This window comes from Lepeophtheirus salmonis, chromosome 11 (genome assembly GCF_016086655.4).
Source record: "Lepeophtheirus salmonis chromosome 11, UVic_Lsal_1.4, whole genome shotgun sequence".
NCBI classification, from domain to species: domain Eukaryota; kingdom Metazoa; phylum Arthropoda; class Copepoda; order Siphonostomatoida; family Caligidae; genus Lepeophtheirus; species Lepeophtheirus salmonis.
The window spans coordinates 9,625,920-9,644,347 of record NC_052141.2 but is presented as its reverse complement, the minus strand read 5'-3'; the positions used below and the strand labels follow the sequence as shown (position 1 = coordinate 9,644,347).

Here is an 18,428-nt window from a genome sequence, read left to right as displayed (position 1 = left end):
GTCAAAATAAAGTTTCAAATTCTTAATCGATATAGAACAATGGCTAAAAAAAAGTGAGAGGTAAAGGTACGATTAGTAGGAAGGATCAACAAATATGCCCATTAAAAAATCACTCAAATTTTGCATAAAACTTTGTCAAATATTTGCACTTAAATATAAGAGTTTTAAATAATAAAGGAAATTGAAGAGTTTGACATTTAGTTCAAAGCATAAAAAACTTGAACATCACAAATCACTCTCTACTGGGTCGTACAAAAACGAGTTTAAATTATGTATAATTTTGTATTTATTTAAAGACCAAAACAATTTTACTTATCATAATGATATTAAGAATAGTTAATCTTGAATATGGCCACTGTAGACAGAATAACGATTTTCAGGTGATGAAAGATTTTGCTACCGGTGCTTTTGATGTTGACATATGACATGGTAGCTCACTGTTCATTGACATAATCATTTAGGGCCTCGCCATTTGGGTGTTGATTTTGAAAGGCTAGAACTCTACTTGCCACAAGGTACACTAATCCAGGGGATTTAGATTTGGTGATTGGAGAGACCAATAGTTATTTTTCCAGAATTTACAACTGCATCCCAAACAATTTATGGACAATATCGGCGGTATGGGGGCTCCGTCCTGTTGAAAGACAAATACAGACTCCCCAGAGATCTCCTTGGTTTGGATATCAATATTTGCCCGCAATAACTGCTTTGGGGACAATCTGGCGGCAATTAACGTTGCAATCTTCTTGTTAAGTAGTCTTTGAGATATGATATTAAGCTCAAAGGTTAGATTGAGCTATGGTACTTCAAATATAGAGTAAGAACCTTATGTGACAGTTACATTTACGAGGAAATTTTCCTTCATTTGCAATATATAAGTCAAATTTATAATTGTCTGTTGGCCACAAAAACCAAAATTTTATATTAAGAAATTGCTTCTTATAACTTTCGTTGTAAAATTAACAAAGAAGACTGAATTAATCGAAGGTCTATAATTTGTTGACTATTTATATTAACTCTTCAGATGACAATAAGCCGACAATACAAATGAAAAGTTAATGTTGTATTCCTTTTCTAACAAAACTCCTATAAAACATAGTTTGTACCTTATAGTGTATTGAACCTATCAAAAACAAAGACGTATATTTGAAGTTGACTCATAATTTTTTGTGAGTTGATATATTTTAATTTAGACTCCTATATTTAGAAACTCAAGTATGTACCACACCTTTATTTACTTTAAAAAAAAACTACGTTTCAAATTCTGAGTAGTTAAATGGGCTATTGCAGAAAAAATATTTTTAACCAAGTTTATGTTCTCGCCTGGGTTTGTTTGTGTTTGTGTTTATTTGTTAACAATATACCTGAAAAAGTTAGGCATCAATTTCGGTACCACATTGTAGAAAAGTTATTTGAGTCCATGAGAACTGTCCTCAGGACTCCCATTAATTGAACTAATTTTTTTTAAAAGAAATAGAGGCGAGTGAATTTAGATAGGACCAAAATTTATAAGTTGTACAACTAAATTGGACGGGACTGAAGTCCTCAGTCCTAAATATTGACCAATACAACACTCACATCAATTGGTCCTTGTTTTAAGAAAAATTATTTTAGAATAAGGTTTCTACACTACCGAGTGGTCCATTAAAATCTGAACACTTTGAATTCTAAATTTCAATAAAATATAACTTATTAATTAACAATAGAATTTCAACAAAATTAAAATATAAATATATATTTGTCGGAGCTTTCTTATTCATTAATGTAGCCGCCCTTAGCGGTAATGATGGCTTCCAGGCGTCGGCAGAAGCCCTGACACCCGCAGCGGATGCCATGGCGTCCCAGTACTTGCTTCGTATTCCAAGATAGAGTCATACTTATATCTTTGAGACAAAAAAAGTCTAGCCTCCTGTTTTGAAAAGGTTAATTTAAAAAAAAATTAATAATCTCATATTGCTGATAGTCGCTTTGAGGGCATCAGTGTTTGGATGAAGACATTATGGATCTTCCCCTCGACATACACCCAAAACGTGTAGTAGAGGGGGCTGCCATCATGGCTGAAGAGGGGCCAAAAGTGCCAAATGACTCATTTAAAAGAACTAACTCAAACGACTCATTTAAAAGTGTCCTGCAACGGTGAAGATGGGTTTCTTTCATTGATGGTGTGAAAAGTGGCCTCTCCAACCTCACATGTCTCTTTCCACCCCCTTTTTGGATAGCTCTATAGACAGTCTGGTTTGAAGACCTGAGATATCTTACATGGACCCTCATGGACTTGACAGGATTAGCCAGGTTTTGTTTCTTTAACTCCTCCAGTTTAAGTTTGGCATTTTTTACACAACCCTTCTTCCTGTCCAACGTTTTGGACTTTCTTACGGTGTAGACGGTGGTCCTTGAGATGCCCAATTGCTTGGAGTGTGCAAATGGAAGTTCGTCAATCACGTTCAAGTGTCATTTTCTTAACTAGTACCTAAGCTAGAGAGCTTGTAGTTTGTTTTGTTTCTAACTGAATGTGTATCCTTTAATTTATCAAAATATTAATTAATTCCATTCTCTCATCCTTCATTAATTATTGAATAAATAAGTGTTCAAATTTCAATGGACTACCCTTCATTGCAAAATTTGTATTTGTGGACTTTAAATTTATTATTAGAAAATTTATATTGTAATGAACTTAAACTTAGCTTCTACGTCGTTTCATATCAACATTGAAACCCAATTTTGCTGGGGCTGATAATAGGCAAATAACTGTAGTAATGGAAAAGGGGAATGATTTTCTATTAATTATGTTTATTCATGAGAAAAGTTTTTACATAACCATATACTCAGTTAAAAGTAACTATAAGTAGTGGTAATTCATGAGAATATTTGTGAGCACAATATTTTCCCTTGTAATACAAATATGCTAAATTTTGTATTTGTTTTTATTTATAAATTTTTCCCATTTGTATCAAACATCTAAGTAATACCTAGAAAAAAAGCAACAAAAAACATAAAGGTGTTTTTTTATACTTACAAATGAAAAAAGTTCTTTATTATTCATACATTTTAGAGTATATACTATGTTTTAAATGATGTTGGGCCATGTTTTGAAGTGTTTCATATTTTTTTTTTGTGTACTCACATTAAAAAAGAAAAATAATTTTAATTCGTAAACAAAATTTTTAAAATGGAAAAAAAAGTTTGTATGTTGTTTACTTTTATGAATCTAAACGAAAAAAAGTAGCTCTTGTTTTGAGGTGTTCTTTTATATTTTTATAATTAGAAAGATTCAACGTAGGACTCATAGTTAGTAAGCCAATTACTGGAGCCTTTTTCAAATGAATTAACTTATTTTTGGGAAGACAAAATTAATTATAGCTGAGATATGATTTTGCAAGGTGTTTATATGTCCCTTTAAGTTCCATACAGCAAAGTGAAAGCAAAAATGGACATTCAGCTAAAGCATGGATAAATAACTTGAACACCTAATGACAATATTTGCTATAAATTATAGATCTTATCTAGCGGTATACCTTTTATTATTTTCAATCCGGAATGATATTGGTAATAAAACACGGAGGACAATAGAAGATATCTTAACTTTGAATAGATGAAAAATTTGGAATATGTTTTGCTCTTTCCAACCGTCTCGGTTGGAAAGAGCAAAACATATTCCAAATTTTTTTCAAGGCCAGCCATAAATTCAGGAAAAGTATGACCCTTTTCCGATGATAAAATATTTCCTCTTGATGCCACTGTGAATCAGCAGAACAGCCACTTCATCACAACCAAACATCCAAACAATGTCTCAACAATATCTCAGCTTCGGGGAGAAATATCTTCAGAACAATAAATCTATCCGTAACAATGTTCTTGAGCGTTGTGGAGTCTGCCTCCCATTTTTGTAAAAGGGAAGGAGCAGCTTAAAGCAGATACTTACATTTAACTTCTTGTTTAGAAAGTGTTACGTGGGCCAGATAAAACCTTGGTGGTAACTTTGTGTCCACTCCATACTGAACTTTGTGTCACTACATCGTTAAGACCAATGCTTTCCTGAGAGATAACTTTTCAGACTTTTAGGACCTCAGCATATGGTATTTTTCCTCTCCAGACACAACTCCTTGGGATACTCTATCTTGATCCCCAGGTGGAGAGGATGTGTGCTACTCCACAATGAAGTGTTCCGTCTGTAGAGGCTTCCATCAAGAAGGAATGGACCAAGTTCGAGTCTGACTACACAGTCAAGGTCTACTATGGTCCTCGTATTGAATTAATCAATAGAAAGGAGGACTCACACATTGATTGAAAGTTGTCCCCAATAAATAAACGTTCTTACAAAACTCTAGTTTAAATTTTACTCTTGTAAAATTGAAAAAATAATAAGTGAGCAACTCGATAAGATCAACTCTGTACTGTAAAAGGAAATGTTGAATGTATACTTTTATGAATGTGTACAAATAATGGTCGCTTGGTCGTTTGTTTCAAAGGCTCTATCATTATAAAGATTTAAAGTAGTACTTGAAGTTAATAATGCCGAATGTTTTAGCCTTCTTTATAAGTAATTAACTTATTTCTGGGAAGTTCCATACAACAAACTTCTTAAGTAAAAGCAAAAACTAGCCATATAGCAAAAGCATGGCAACTAAATTGAACACCGTGGCGCAGTCACTGTAACAATAATTGAATACTAGAGTTGATTTGTCCGTTTTTGCCGGGTCATTAAGAAATTAAAATTAATTAAGAACTCCTCTGCTTAATGTAGAACAAACATTGGGACCGTAAAATATGAGGAATTATTCTCGTTGCATATATTTTTGCAGTTTCCACACTTTATTCTATGTCTAGAGAACAAAAAATATTCAAGTTGTAATGTCGTTCACTCATCTTTCATATTATTGTCAAAATCCATTGTCTTAATCTCTCAAAATATTAAAATCTTCTTATTTTAAATCCGTACAAAGATAATTTTAACATTTATGTGTTCTTTATGTTCGGATTTTTATTAAATTGTATTGGTTTTTGATAAAGTTCGTATTTAGAAAAAGCTATTTCAAGGTCACCATGGCCTTGAAGGAAAACAAAAATGTTACCGGCACCGTTTCTTGAGGCTTAAGAACTTACATGAAAATTTCAGCAAAATCCATTCTGTGGTTTGGCCTTGATTCCCCGAGACACACATAACAGAAACAAACAAAGACATTCTCGTTTAATATATAGATTATGGTACATGTAGCCACTTGAAATTGGGCAGTGAATTTCCTCCCATCGGCAAAACTTTTAGTGAAATTCATTATATGCCATATCCATTTGTCCATTAAACTTAAAATATAGGAATATTTTCAACAAACAGTGATGGCTTCCGTGATTTTGTGATTTTTGTTCGATATATGTTTTATATTGACGCACTCCATATTTTGTTGGCTAACTTATCCAATAATTTGTTTGTCTGGGAAATTTTTCGTAAAACCCCGACAGGATCCCCAGAATTTGGAAATTTCAACCCACTGTTCCTATTTAAATAGTTTTGTCCATCAACACCCAAAATATATAGAATGATTGTTCTTATAATACAGACTTGATTACATTTGTATTCTTTTATTAATTATTGTCCATTTCTATAAACAAGATATTGTTTTCTAGAATTTAAATTCTATATTTAAGGTAATACAGTAAGGTATTAATATGGGTTTTTCCTGAATTAATTATCCATACATATGAAAGATTTTAATTTAAAAATCTTTTGTGAAACCATACATTATCACCAAGAGAGAATGGGCTAAGTGGTATGAGTTTGTTGTAAATTCAAATTAACCTTCCGTTATGGAGCATTCTTATAAACATAGCTATTAAACTGGGGTTAAACTTTTAGCCAAATATTAAACTAATTTTATTTTGAGATACACAGACTCAAAATAACACTAATTAATTTTATCAATATTTGAATGGGGCATTGACAAAATATAATCTGTCATTATTTTATAATAATTAATTATAATTTAATTCTGAATAAGAACTTCGATAAAACAATTTATTTTTAACAAGTTCTTGGCACATAAAATGCACTTGTTAATTTTAATTAGATTAAGTTTGAAAAAAGGAAAATAGACAAAGCAAAAGAACGACTAAAAAGTGAATAAATTAAGTAAATTTACCAAACCTTGATTAAAAATAGCCAAAGCCATTTAAGTTGGATTTATTTTGAAGGATGTTTCAGGAGTATAATAAAAAGCTACAGCTATAGAGTCTATTTTAAACAGATTTGAAGCATTTTCATACAATTTGGGGTACAGGAAATCCCAGTTCAAAACAAAGGGTTAAGAAGAAACAACTGAAGGTCACAATCAAAGAGTGAAAAATTAATGTATTTAGGGTTTAAAAGGACATATTGGGTCCAATATACAGCCTGCAGCAGTTATTTCACAATGAACATAGAACATTTGCACAGGTAGGACTTTGTTCGTTGTCCTTTATAATGAAAATACGGATACATTGTCGACAAACAGTGATGGGTTAAGTAGATACTCTTATAAATAAGTGCATTTTCATTCACTCTGAGGGGTTTGTTACTTAAAAGTTGAATTTGAAGGAACCAAGGGATAGCAGGAACTTATTGCGGCAGCTTCAAGATATATGGCAGTAGATTTGAAAATCCTTTGGGACAATACATCGACGTTCAATATAGGGATTGATGTTCATCAGTATTTTCCAAAGGACTCTATATAGTTAATTGCAATTTTAAAACTCATTTTCAGGTCTTCATAGCCGTAAAAATAAGCTAATCCTAAGTGCCCATTTTTCGATTTCCGTCTTTTTGGGTATGTTATATTTTTCATTGATGTTGTTATTTGTACATTTTATTTTTTTATTGTTTGTAAAGATTTTAGTGTACTTTTATAACTAAAGAGGTATTTGGGAACTAATTTGTTTTTCTAAAATGTTTATTTTTATTTTGTAATAAATGTAATTAACCCATTTTCTTGAGATTTGGTTTTTATATAACATATTGGACAATTCAAATAACTTAAAAATAAATATTCTGGATGATTGATCAGAAGTATTATAAATAACACAACCTTAGTTTTGTCTTGAGCACTACAAATATTTTTTTTTATTGTTTTTTTTTTAAAGTTTTTGGTCATTATTTACACTTTTGTTCGTAACTTAGTGAAGGTAAATTACCTCATTTTAAGCCTTTTTTTTATTAATCCGGATTTCATCATTTATATTAAAAGCAACCTTCCATAAATTCCATTTTAACAGTATGAGAGGGAATATCCTCTTTAATCCCTAGTGTCATCAGGTCAGCCTCCATTGGCCAAGAATAGTACAAGTTGTGATTTTTTCACCCAAAAAAAGTTCATTGCCAAGAAAATTTATGGGCATTTCCAATGCAAGTCAACCCTATATATATATACTTTTTTTTAAATAATATATAATTATTAAAGAAGAGAATTGAGCACATTGTACAAATTAATTTTTACACGCCGAACACAACCATTTTTCCTTTTCAAATGAGTATATTATTTCTGACATTCCTCAACATTTGAAAATATTATCTAGCACTAATAACCACAAAGCTAGTACACTTGTAATGCACTGGCTCGCGGAAGCAAAAGAAGATGTCCAAGGGGTTAACCACACTATAATATTGGCACAAACAATTGTCCTTGGCGTTGTGGCCTCTGATGGAAAAAAGATACCTCAGAAAATCGGACAGAAGGCCTAATATTAGGTGCTTATTACCCCATCTTGTCATCACTGTAGATCAACTACCCGGAGGGTAGCTACGTGTTGACTAAAGACGGTGCCCCGTCTCACAGGTATGCAATGTGTCAAAAGTTATGTGCAGATAACATTGCCTTATTCTGGTCCAACGAGATATGACCCCAGATTTGAGCCCACTTGACTATTCCATATGGGGAACTTTGGATAAGGAAACAAATAGGAACTTGCCCCCAAATGTGGACTCACTGAAGTCCTCCATAATGGCTGCATGGGGCAATTTGTCAGAGGAGTTTGTCATCAACTCCTTTATGGTCTTAAGGCAACGTGTAAAGGCTGTGATTGATAATGAAGGTAGCCATATTGAATGAAAAAAGTTTTTCCGAAGACCCTGTCTACAAGTTCTGCTAACATAATTTTTTGCCTATTATTGAAAATATAAAATTATTAATGTTTTTTAAATCTATCTCTCAATTCCTCGTTTTACTGCTCTACCCTGTATGTACTCATTTTCTTTTTTTTTAAATTATGTACTGACCATGAGTTAAACAACACATCTTTGTTAGCAATGAGTCCTTCAGAAAAAAAGAGACGTAAACTTTGTTCTATTAATATAGTTATTTTATACTGAGAAATAAATTGAGACCCTCTTAATTAAAAAACATATATTAATAGTATTTCATAATATTTTTATCCCTCTAATATTATTTCCCTCATATTTATATATTCTACAATTAAATGCAAATAATAAGTCATACATCAATCACCCAAATGCTGTTGAATTTTATGGTTATGCATTTTTATATGAACATAGATCACTGGTTTCTTTCTGGGTTGCCAGTTACTTTCAAATTTGTGAAATGTGATATAATACGAATGTCGTTATCATTGATTAAAATAACGTCTTTAATACTCAGTATACGAGGTAAAACGTGGACTTGATTTTAAATCTATCTGGATTACTTTAGGTGGAATATATATTAAAATAATGGGTAGCGGATTTGAATGTAGGGACTATTTCAGTTATTAAACACAAAAAACCTTACAAATTGTAAAATGATGGTGAAAAGGTAAATGATGTCTGATTTGCTCCATGCCCAAGTGAGTGTTGATGAGATTATGAAGATCGTAGGGGATCCAAGGGTCTTGTTTACTAGATTTTGAGAATGGTAGCTTCAGGTGAGAGCGTTGAAAGGTGTCTGTGCAGCGGAACACTCTGGAAAACGAGGATCATGGAGGACGTGGACACTGTGATCACAAGAAGTCTGACGAAGCCAATCAGGTAGCATACCAAGGCTCTCATTGTCAGTGATTATACTGTGAGGAGGTGAGTAAAGGATTTGGGGTAGATTTATTATGAACGAGGACATGGGTAACTGTTTTCAACAGCAACCAAGGTCAATTGGGTGAAGGGAAGCCATAAACTATTGACTTGGTAAAACCATAATGGGGCAACAGTTTGCATCTTTTCAGACATGATAAATACAATTTGGGGCATAGTCGAAAAAAAAGCCTGTTCTACCTTAACCGAAATTTGGATAACCTCAAGGCCTCCGTCAAGACGAAGTGGGCTGCCATGTCCGAAGCATTCATCAATGAATGCTGCGGCGCCTTTATATGTATTTTGGAGGCCATGGTAGTAGCCCCAATAAATCATTTCGAAAAATAGGAATATACCAGGCCAACTGTTAATATTTACTCAACTCTTTTATGCAAATTTTGAGAGATGAAGAGTCATTTATAAAAAAATGTAGAACACAAAATTAGCGAGGACAACGATTTACAATGTCATCCATGCAAGAAGCCCGAGTCTACACCTCGTTGGCCTTCTGGGACAATCCTGTTCGTAGGAGCGTTACTATCTCGATCTGCTTATGATGGCGATTAGGACAATGATTTTCATGAGTCCATTTTTATTAAAATAACTCTGTGATGGCACAATGATGTGTTTAATACTTGCGAATAAACAAAATCTGTAAATTTATTTTTAAATAAAAATCCAATGTAAGAATATATTTTAAAATAAGTCTTTAATTACTGTTATAATTCTAAAAGTTAAAAATACAAGTGTTGTATATTTTTCAATCGAACATAAAGTCTTTTAATGACGTTTTATTTCATAGATTAATAACAATTTTTACAGCATGACAAAAACTAACGACTGTAATCTGGGACGTCAGAGAAACTCCACAATTTGTAGTAGGGACTTACAAGTCCCAAAATTTTAACGTGTCGTCTTAAATTTTAAGGAAGTGTCCAAAACTGACGTAAAAACCTTTCATAGAAGAATCTTTGCTAAATTATGTCATCATAAATTCTTCTTAAACAATTTTTACATGATGAATAAATATTTGAATTAGACAACAATAATAGATAATTGGCAAACTATTCTAGTGAATAAAAACACTTATAATTTAATAAACTAATTAGTATGTTAAGCAATGGTTTTTTACAAGAGCATTGCTGACTAACAGACAGACAAATTTCTCCCAAATAGAAAAAAAATATTATTTTTGTCTATATTTTAAACAAAATTGCCCTGAGTTATTAGTCATCGAAGAACAGACTCACTTTCCTAAATTAATAAAGACGATAGCTCCTTAACAATCCACAAAGTGTTCATATTTGTTTTCCATGAGAACACTAACTCTTAGTTACGCAATACTAAAACATTCTCATCAGAGGAATAATATAAAAATGATAACAGCTAGAGAAAATGAAATAACATTTTGTAAGTTGCCAACAACAAAACTAGCTCGCTAAAAAGTACAACCCCAAATATATGCACTGTCTTAAGTTTCTTTGTTATAATGACGTACTGAGCCTTAACTACACTTGCCATTCTTTTAAAAATGAGCCCTCCCAGACAATCAAACAACCAAACTTTGGTTCATTAATGTACCAGATGGTCCATTGAAATATGATCACTGACATATTCAATAGTTAATTTAGCTTGAGTGATTGAAACTAATTTATATTTCTATATATTAAAACATACAGAATTAGTTACAGAACAAAAAAAAAATTCTTTCTTTTTAGGGTGATTTATTCAGTTCAAGATCGTAAATATTACATTATTGAAAATTCATAGGAAAATATGGGTAGATAGTTAGAATAAATTGGAAATATGATGATGTTATTTTAAAAATGATAAAAAAACAATATTGCCCATACAGTGCGTCAAAATGAAAACAGACTAGTAGGTAAACATCTTTTTTGAAGGTGTGTTTTTTTTTCCTCTCTATTAGAATCCTTGCTCCCTTTTTTTTCCTTCCTCCAATATATCATTCAGAACAAGGTATGACATATTATTGAGTAACTCTTTATTTAAGTCACGACGCGGGAATTCTTTTCATCTATTCAATTCAATAGTAACAAAGATGAATCTTCTCAAATCACTTTGGTCTAGATAATTTCCTGTTCAGGTAGTTGGAAAGCTTTTCTCGGTAAGCAAAACAAACTTGAATTTTATAAATTACGTACAAGTCAAGAAAATGACACTTGAACGTGAACTACAAATTTCCATTCGCGCACTTTAAGCAGTTGTGTGTCCCTAGGTCTACCTTCTACGCCGTCAACAAGTCCAAAAAGTTGAAGAGGAAGAAAGTGTTTGACAAAACGGGCAAACTAGATCCGGAGGAGTAAAACAAAACCTCCCAGTTTAATCCTCTCAAGTCCATAAGATCACCGATGGCCCAAAGTACCTGTCAGCCAGCATTGGAACTCCATGACGGAGGACTAATTCTGCATCGTGTGCTAGGCCTTTCACCACTGCCTGGAAGCCATCACTACCACTAAAGTCGGCTACATTAATAATTAAGAGAACTGAGACACACATCTATTTATGATAATTATTTTGTTGAAATTTTAATGTTCTTTCATAAATTATCTCTTTTTGAAGTTTGAAATTGAAAGTGTTCAGGTTTAAATGTACCGCTGGGTAGATTGCGGGAAATTATGAAGGGTAAAGGATACTTTAACAGACCTTTTTAACCTTCCGATAATTAATTAGGATATTATACAACAAGAGACTAATAAAAATGCTTCATATTTGTTTCAATGTACATCATCCATACTTTTCAGTATTACCCTAAAACCAGTTGATGAGGATTTATTTGTATAGTTCTTAATTTTTAATCAAGATTTTGTGAATTTAGTTAACTGTTCAACAAAATTACAATATTGTAGCCATTAAGTTATATGTAAAATACACGCAACACCATAAACAACTAATAAGTTTAAATTATAATTCTCCAAATATGCATTAAAAACGAAAGCTTTATCATACTATTTTTTTTCTTTTAGATTTATGAAACAAATGAAAAAATTTTATCACGTCGTGAAAAATAAAATAAAAAATAACCTTGCACGCCGTTACGTTTATTGTATCATGCAACCCCCCCTCCAAAAAAAAACAACAGAAAAAAGGGCCCAAATTATCTGGTAGTTTTCCAAATAAGTTAATCGCACTCACTACTATTGATCTCTTACGTAATCCTAGACTGTCACTGTCGTATTATGTCTTCATCATTTTTAAAATGAATGATTCAAATCTATATAGTATTTTATTCGATACTATGTCAGAATATTGCTTAGTAATATTTTATTAAAATTGAATTTATACGTTAGTAATTTTGTATGATAGCCATACTTTGTTCATTGAAATAATACAATGGCCAATCCAAGATCTACAAGAAATTGTAATCCTGTCCTTTTGGAAACAGAGCATAAGTGTATAATATAACTTATTTCTTCGTTTACTTATCAAAAATAATACATTATGAAATAGTCATGACGTATCAAGGGAGAAGAAGGAATCGACGGCTGACAGGGTATTTTTGTGTTAGCGAGATAACACCGTGCTTTCATGCTTAATTAAAATAGGTCAACGATAAAAACAAAAAGCAAAAACTGCCAAATCCATAGATCTGATTATTAAATCATATCATGAAGAAAGAATCATGAGGTAGTTTTTATAAATAATTATTAATAAACACTCTACATTTACACAAATATTTATCATGGATGAAGAGAGAGTTGGGGATAATAATTCCCTAAGAGACGTAATCATGGATCCACGAAAGTAGCTCTTGGTTATTTTGCTTTACTGCGTATATCATGATTTGTACTTTGGAGATGAGCCACTCAATCTTACATCGATCTTTATACCATAAAGATGTTAGAATGAGCCAATCTGAGGACTCAGTATCGTCTCAATGTTCATACAGATTTATTCCTCCACCATCTTAAGGATTGGATATTTATTGACCTTTTTAAGAAGCATTAGAATTCAATGTTTTTACTATAGAAATAACTAATTATATCTTTTTAAAACATCAAATTAATGTTTTTAGAATCATTTTATACTAAGGACTTATGTTTTCTCGCTATTTTATATATTTACAAGTATTTTTAGCATTTTAAATGATATGTACGATAACAAAATAGATGTAATATTTATAAAAAAGTTAATAAACAACATTTTATTTTGGGGGTTTATTTTTTACTCAGTTCAATAACTTCGCTATCCTTTCAAACAATCCAAAATTTGCTCAATTATTATACAGTGTGAGGGTTTTATATGTAATAATTTATTTCCCAAATTTAATTAAGTATTTCACACTTATATGTAGTGGTTTATATTGAAGTCCATCACTCAAGCCAACTACCTTCAGATTCAATCACATCTTTCAACATGTCACAGGGGTTGAAGAGGAACTCCTTGTAGATATTGGACACTTCCTCTTGAATAGAAGCTCTCAAAAAGTCAAAGGTGTCATTGGCGCCCTTAGGTGGACAACCGGCACGAAATCATATAATAGTGCCCGGACGGTGACCGACTATGGAGGACATCTCAAAGATTTTGTAGAATTCTTATACAGTTTTTTAAACTCATTCTGATGAACAGAGTTTTATAGAACATAAATTTACGGATTGGCAAGATATTGAGGTGTAAACTTGTTCTGGACTTAAAATCCCAACTCAGTTAATTATGAGGAATGATAATGGTTTAAAGCTACTTTTAATTATTATTTTTTTTTTTTTTTTTTACTTATTCAGTTAACCAAAAAAGTCCTTATTTGTGAAATTATTTATAAAATAATTTGACATTTATATTTTAAGAGGAGGAAATGTCAATATATTATTTTGAAGATTATTGCCCAAATTATTACTCTTGATTTCTTGCCAAATATTCATTTTTGCAAATTTCCTTGCTGAATTAATTTCTTACAAAGAAAGTTTCTCTATTATAGATTGACAGCAAAATTGTATATTTATTGAAAATAGAACGTTTAAAAATTATGAAAAAGACGAATGAATATATGTTTTTTTAGTATGTCTCAATAAACTTTTTATCATTAGAAAGCTTTTTTTTTTTTTTTAGAAAGGGATAGATTTTTTTGTAGATAGATGAAAGTCAACTTTTGCAACTTCATCATTTTATAATTAATAAAAAATAAACTTAGGGAGAAATGATAGGTTGTATTTTGTAATTTTGGTAAAGTTTTATTGCAACTTCAAAAATATGTCGTGTTTTTAACAAATACTAGAGGAGTTTTTTCTTTTTCGTATGACACAAAGTTTTTTTAACACCTTGGTTACCCACATTCATTATATAGTTAATGTGAAAAACTTCAAGTGTATGAAAAAATTTATAAACAAATTTTCCAAAGTTTAAACTTATATATTTATTGAAAGAAAATTAAAAATATATTTAGTTTCACATTTAAAAAAAAAATTATTCAAAATTACAAAGACAGTATTTTTTTTTAACATTATTTGAAGTATTTCCGTCTTGCATTAAGATGTATAATCCTTTATTACTTACAACTAAGTACTCCACGTATTGTATTTAACCGATTTGAACAAACAACACAAATTTCGATATATAACATGACAACAAATAAAGATTCCATTGATAATTTGACAAAGTCAGAAGTGTTGAAGAACCTTGCATACATGGTCTCATCTGCCTCCTTGTTGAAGTATTTCTTTGCGTCCTTCTCGGCTCTCTATCGATTCTCTTTGCGTGACAACATCTCATTGAGGGAATGATGACCTTCGCTAGATTGTTTCTCTTTTCTGTGAGTTTATTTTGACATTTCAAAACGGCCTCAGAAAAAACCTGAAGCTTCTTCTCTGGCATCATTGTTTCTTTGTCTACGTTTATATAAAAATAAAAGAAAATATCCTTTTCTTGGCCGTAATGCAAGCAAGGAAAAGGATCGAACAAACTTTTTATAAAAGATATATTGCTTGGTGCAATAAGTCTGAACAACACCAGATACTTCCACGAATAAATAGATTGATACATATTTTCCTTATTTTTGAAATTGTATCGAGATTTAGTGAAAAATAGTAGTGTAATGGAAAAATTATTGTACAACTGAGTGACAAAGCGATTAATGGATTTTATTAATTAAATAGTTCTATATTTTATATATGTTCATTTGAAGTTTAATTTGATAACAATTACTCACTCAAGTTACATATAACCATGCAAAACTAAGTATGCCTAAAATAGTGCTTGTCAATTAATGGACGTGCAAATATAAAATGAGACAAATATGCTTGTTTGTATGCAAACAAGTTAATTTGTAAAGGGGAAAAATAGTCAAATAAGTATTTATTAAACTCAATTAAAGTATTTAATATCAAAAAAAAGGTTGAACCTTTTAACTTTGTTATTTGTTAATGAACTGGGATATTCTACATCCAAAAATTTATAAAAATGCTTCTAAGTCCTTTGAATCTAATTTTTATTGCCAATACTTTTCATTATGCTCTTAAAACTTTAATTTGAATTATGTTCAATATATTTTTTATCTCGATAATGCCTTTTATAGGATGAATTTGTAAAATGAATCACTTTTATTCGAGGTTTTGTGAAGTTAATTTACTGTAGCCAGTGCTGTCTGAAAGTTGATTTGAGGGCCTCAGTCTTTGGGTGACGAACCCTGCCTCCTGCCTGTATTCCACTCGACATGCACTCAAAAGGTGTAATCTGGGGAGATAGCATCAGGGCTATAAGAGGCCAAAAGTGTCAAAAAAAGTTCAAAAGCACTCAAAACCTCTTTAAAAAGAGTCTTGCGACAGAGGAATTGGGTTTCTTTCATTCCTCGTGTCAAAAATACCCTCTCCAACCACACAAGGCTCTTTCCACCTACTTTTTTGATAGATCTCTGGATAGTCGGTTGAGAAATCCCGAGACATCTTGCATTGGCCCCATGCTCTCGAGGAGAACGGTCTTGGTTATTTTATTTCACTTTTCCAGATTCAGTTTGTCCTATTTTAGAGATCACTTCTTCCTCTCCAACGTTTTGGACTTTCTTACGGTGTAAACAGTGGTCTTGGAGACGACAAGCTGCTTCGAGTGAGCGAATTGAAAATTGTCTATCACGTTCAAGCATCCTTTTCTCGACTTGTACGTAAGCGAGAGAGCTCATTTTTTTTTTTTTTTTTTTTGTGTTTTGTAATTAATTGTATATGCTTTAATATTTCGAAATATGATATAATTTCAATGACTGAACCTTAATTAATTATTGAATTCGTGAGTGTGCAGATATCAATGACCTCCCAGTAGAACAAATCCCTAATTCATAAAATAAATAAAAATTGTGTATAATCCACGTTGCATTGTTGAGTACCATTTTTTGGTCTATTATGGGATAAACTATTGGGTTATATGTATACCATTAAAAAAAAATCATTATTTGTCATACTTTAAAAACTTTCCTGAAATAAAATGTTATCAACTTTTCCCCTTCTTTTGAATAAGCCTGCATTAAAATTTATTCTACCATTTGGTAGCCATTTGAATGATGTCTGTTCTCAATATGATAAGTACATATATTTTTCTATTGTTGTGCCTAGAAATGTATTTCATTCTATTGTAGGCTTGTTTGTTCATTAATCAATGTACTTTGACTTAAAGAGTATTTTATATTTGTAGATCCTTTTATTCGACGGCTCAGAGACATCCAAAATACCCTATCTACCCCGTGATTCCAAAGGGCGTTTCTACTCACGACTCATCATACGTAAAATCGAACATTCCCATGCAGGAACCTATAAATGTGAGCCTGCCTCATCTCCTATCAAAACTGTCCACGTTCATGTTCTAAACGGAACAGTTCTTGCAGTTGCAAATGGTAAGTCTCTTATGATTGTATTCTGTATACAGGATTAGCTAATTATCAATTGATCTTTCAACAACAGGGGAAGGGAATCAGTCCTCTTCACGCTCCCCACCCGGTGAGTTGTCCAACGAACCCTCAAATAAAATTGCGGCTCCAGTTCAGCAACAGAAGCCTGATGGTGGTACATCTGGCTCCTTCCCTCATCAACCAAGATATCCTTTACTTATTCTGATAATTATGGTATCCTTAATCCTCCAGATGGAGTCCTGAACTATGGATGATTCCAATTAATCCTCAAATCTTCCATATATTGCTGTGGGAATTTATAACATAACATACATTCTGTCAAGGATTGTTTTTTTTTTTTGTTCTTTTTTTTAAATCAAAAAAGATGTATAATTTAATAGTTATTTCTCCACCAAAAAGGATAAAGTTTTTTATTATTTTTTTTTAATTCATTTTATGGTTCTTTGAAAATGTCTTTCATAATTTATTTGTTTCAAAAAATATACATAAAAATATCTATTAACAAATAAAAAAAAATTTTTTTGTCAAAAATTAATACTGACAGATGATTGGATATTTTTCATTTATTTATTTAAGTTTCTACAAAAAATAGTTAAAATTGTTACTGCTATTATTGATCTATAAATAAACTAATAAAAACGAACATATATATTAAATAGTTTTGCCTTATATTTATTTTTGAAAGGAGTTCATCAACTTATTTCAAAAGGGATAGGGAACCAAGACTAATTGGAATGTTTCCACAAAAAAGATAGTAGGAATCCATAATCGGTGGACCTTTAGACTTAAATAGTCGGTTATATTTACGGTACCTACACATTCGGATATAGATCCAAAACTAAAATTAGACAGATATTTGCCTCGAATTTAATAAGCACTTTAAACTAAGTTCGGACCGAAATCTAATATGATCCGGATATAACTACATTTTACTTGAAATATTATATCGAAACGATGAATAACACAAGGAATTTATTGACGGGGGAAAAATTTGTAGAAATAAATTGAAGACAATAATCGAATTTGTCTATGAGCCTAAAAACCCAGACTCATCTTATTTTTTATCTCATTTATTTGAATTATTTTGTATCTTTTTCTGAACTTGTTCTCATTCCATTTTTAGGCTACAAAATTAAGAAAAACGACAGTCTTCTTGAGAACCTTATAATTTAATCATAATACACAGTGATGAGGAATATCATATTGAAAAATATTCAATGTATAATTTAACAAAAAAGTCTATTTAAAAAAATACGATTCTCCTAGGATCAAATCCGGATTCCAAATTCAAAGAGAAGGAGAATTCATCCAAAAAAAATAGTCCTGAATTACTATAATCACAGATATTTGAGAATTTAGATGATTGAAAAAAAAAATCGTTTTGAATTATCTGCTCAAAGAGAAACTCCTTTTTTTTTGGCTTGAATTCATTTGTTCAAAATGAGTTTTCCTCTGTTTATTCCAATCTTGTTAATATTAGAACATTATCATTTATTACTAAAGATGGGATTTATCTTTGCGCGCAAGGAGAAGGCGAAAGCGAGATATGGTACAACT

General features: G+C 31.4%; 1 protein-coding gene across 1 annotated transcript in view; it reads left to right on the top strand.

Annotated features, from left to right (window-relative positions):
• LOC121126449 (protein amalgam) overlaps positions 1-17,527 on the top strand; it is a 301,872-nt gene extending 284,345 nt beyond the window's left edge. The window contains exons 6-7 of the mRNA XM_040721780.2: positions 16,658-16,856; positions 16,924-17,527. Of these exons, the coding sequence (XP_040577714.1) occupies positions 16,658-16,856; positions 16,924-17,114 (390 nt within the window). The 3' untranslated portion in view covers positions 17,115-17,527. The remainder of the gene's footprint in view (positions 1-16,657; positions 16,857-16,923) is intronic.
• Positions 17,528-18,428: the final 901 nt, after the last annotated feature.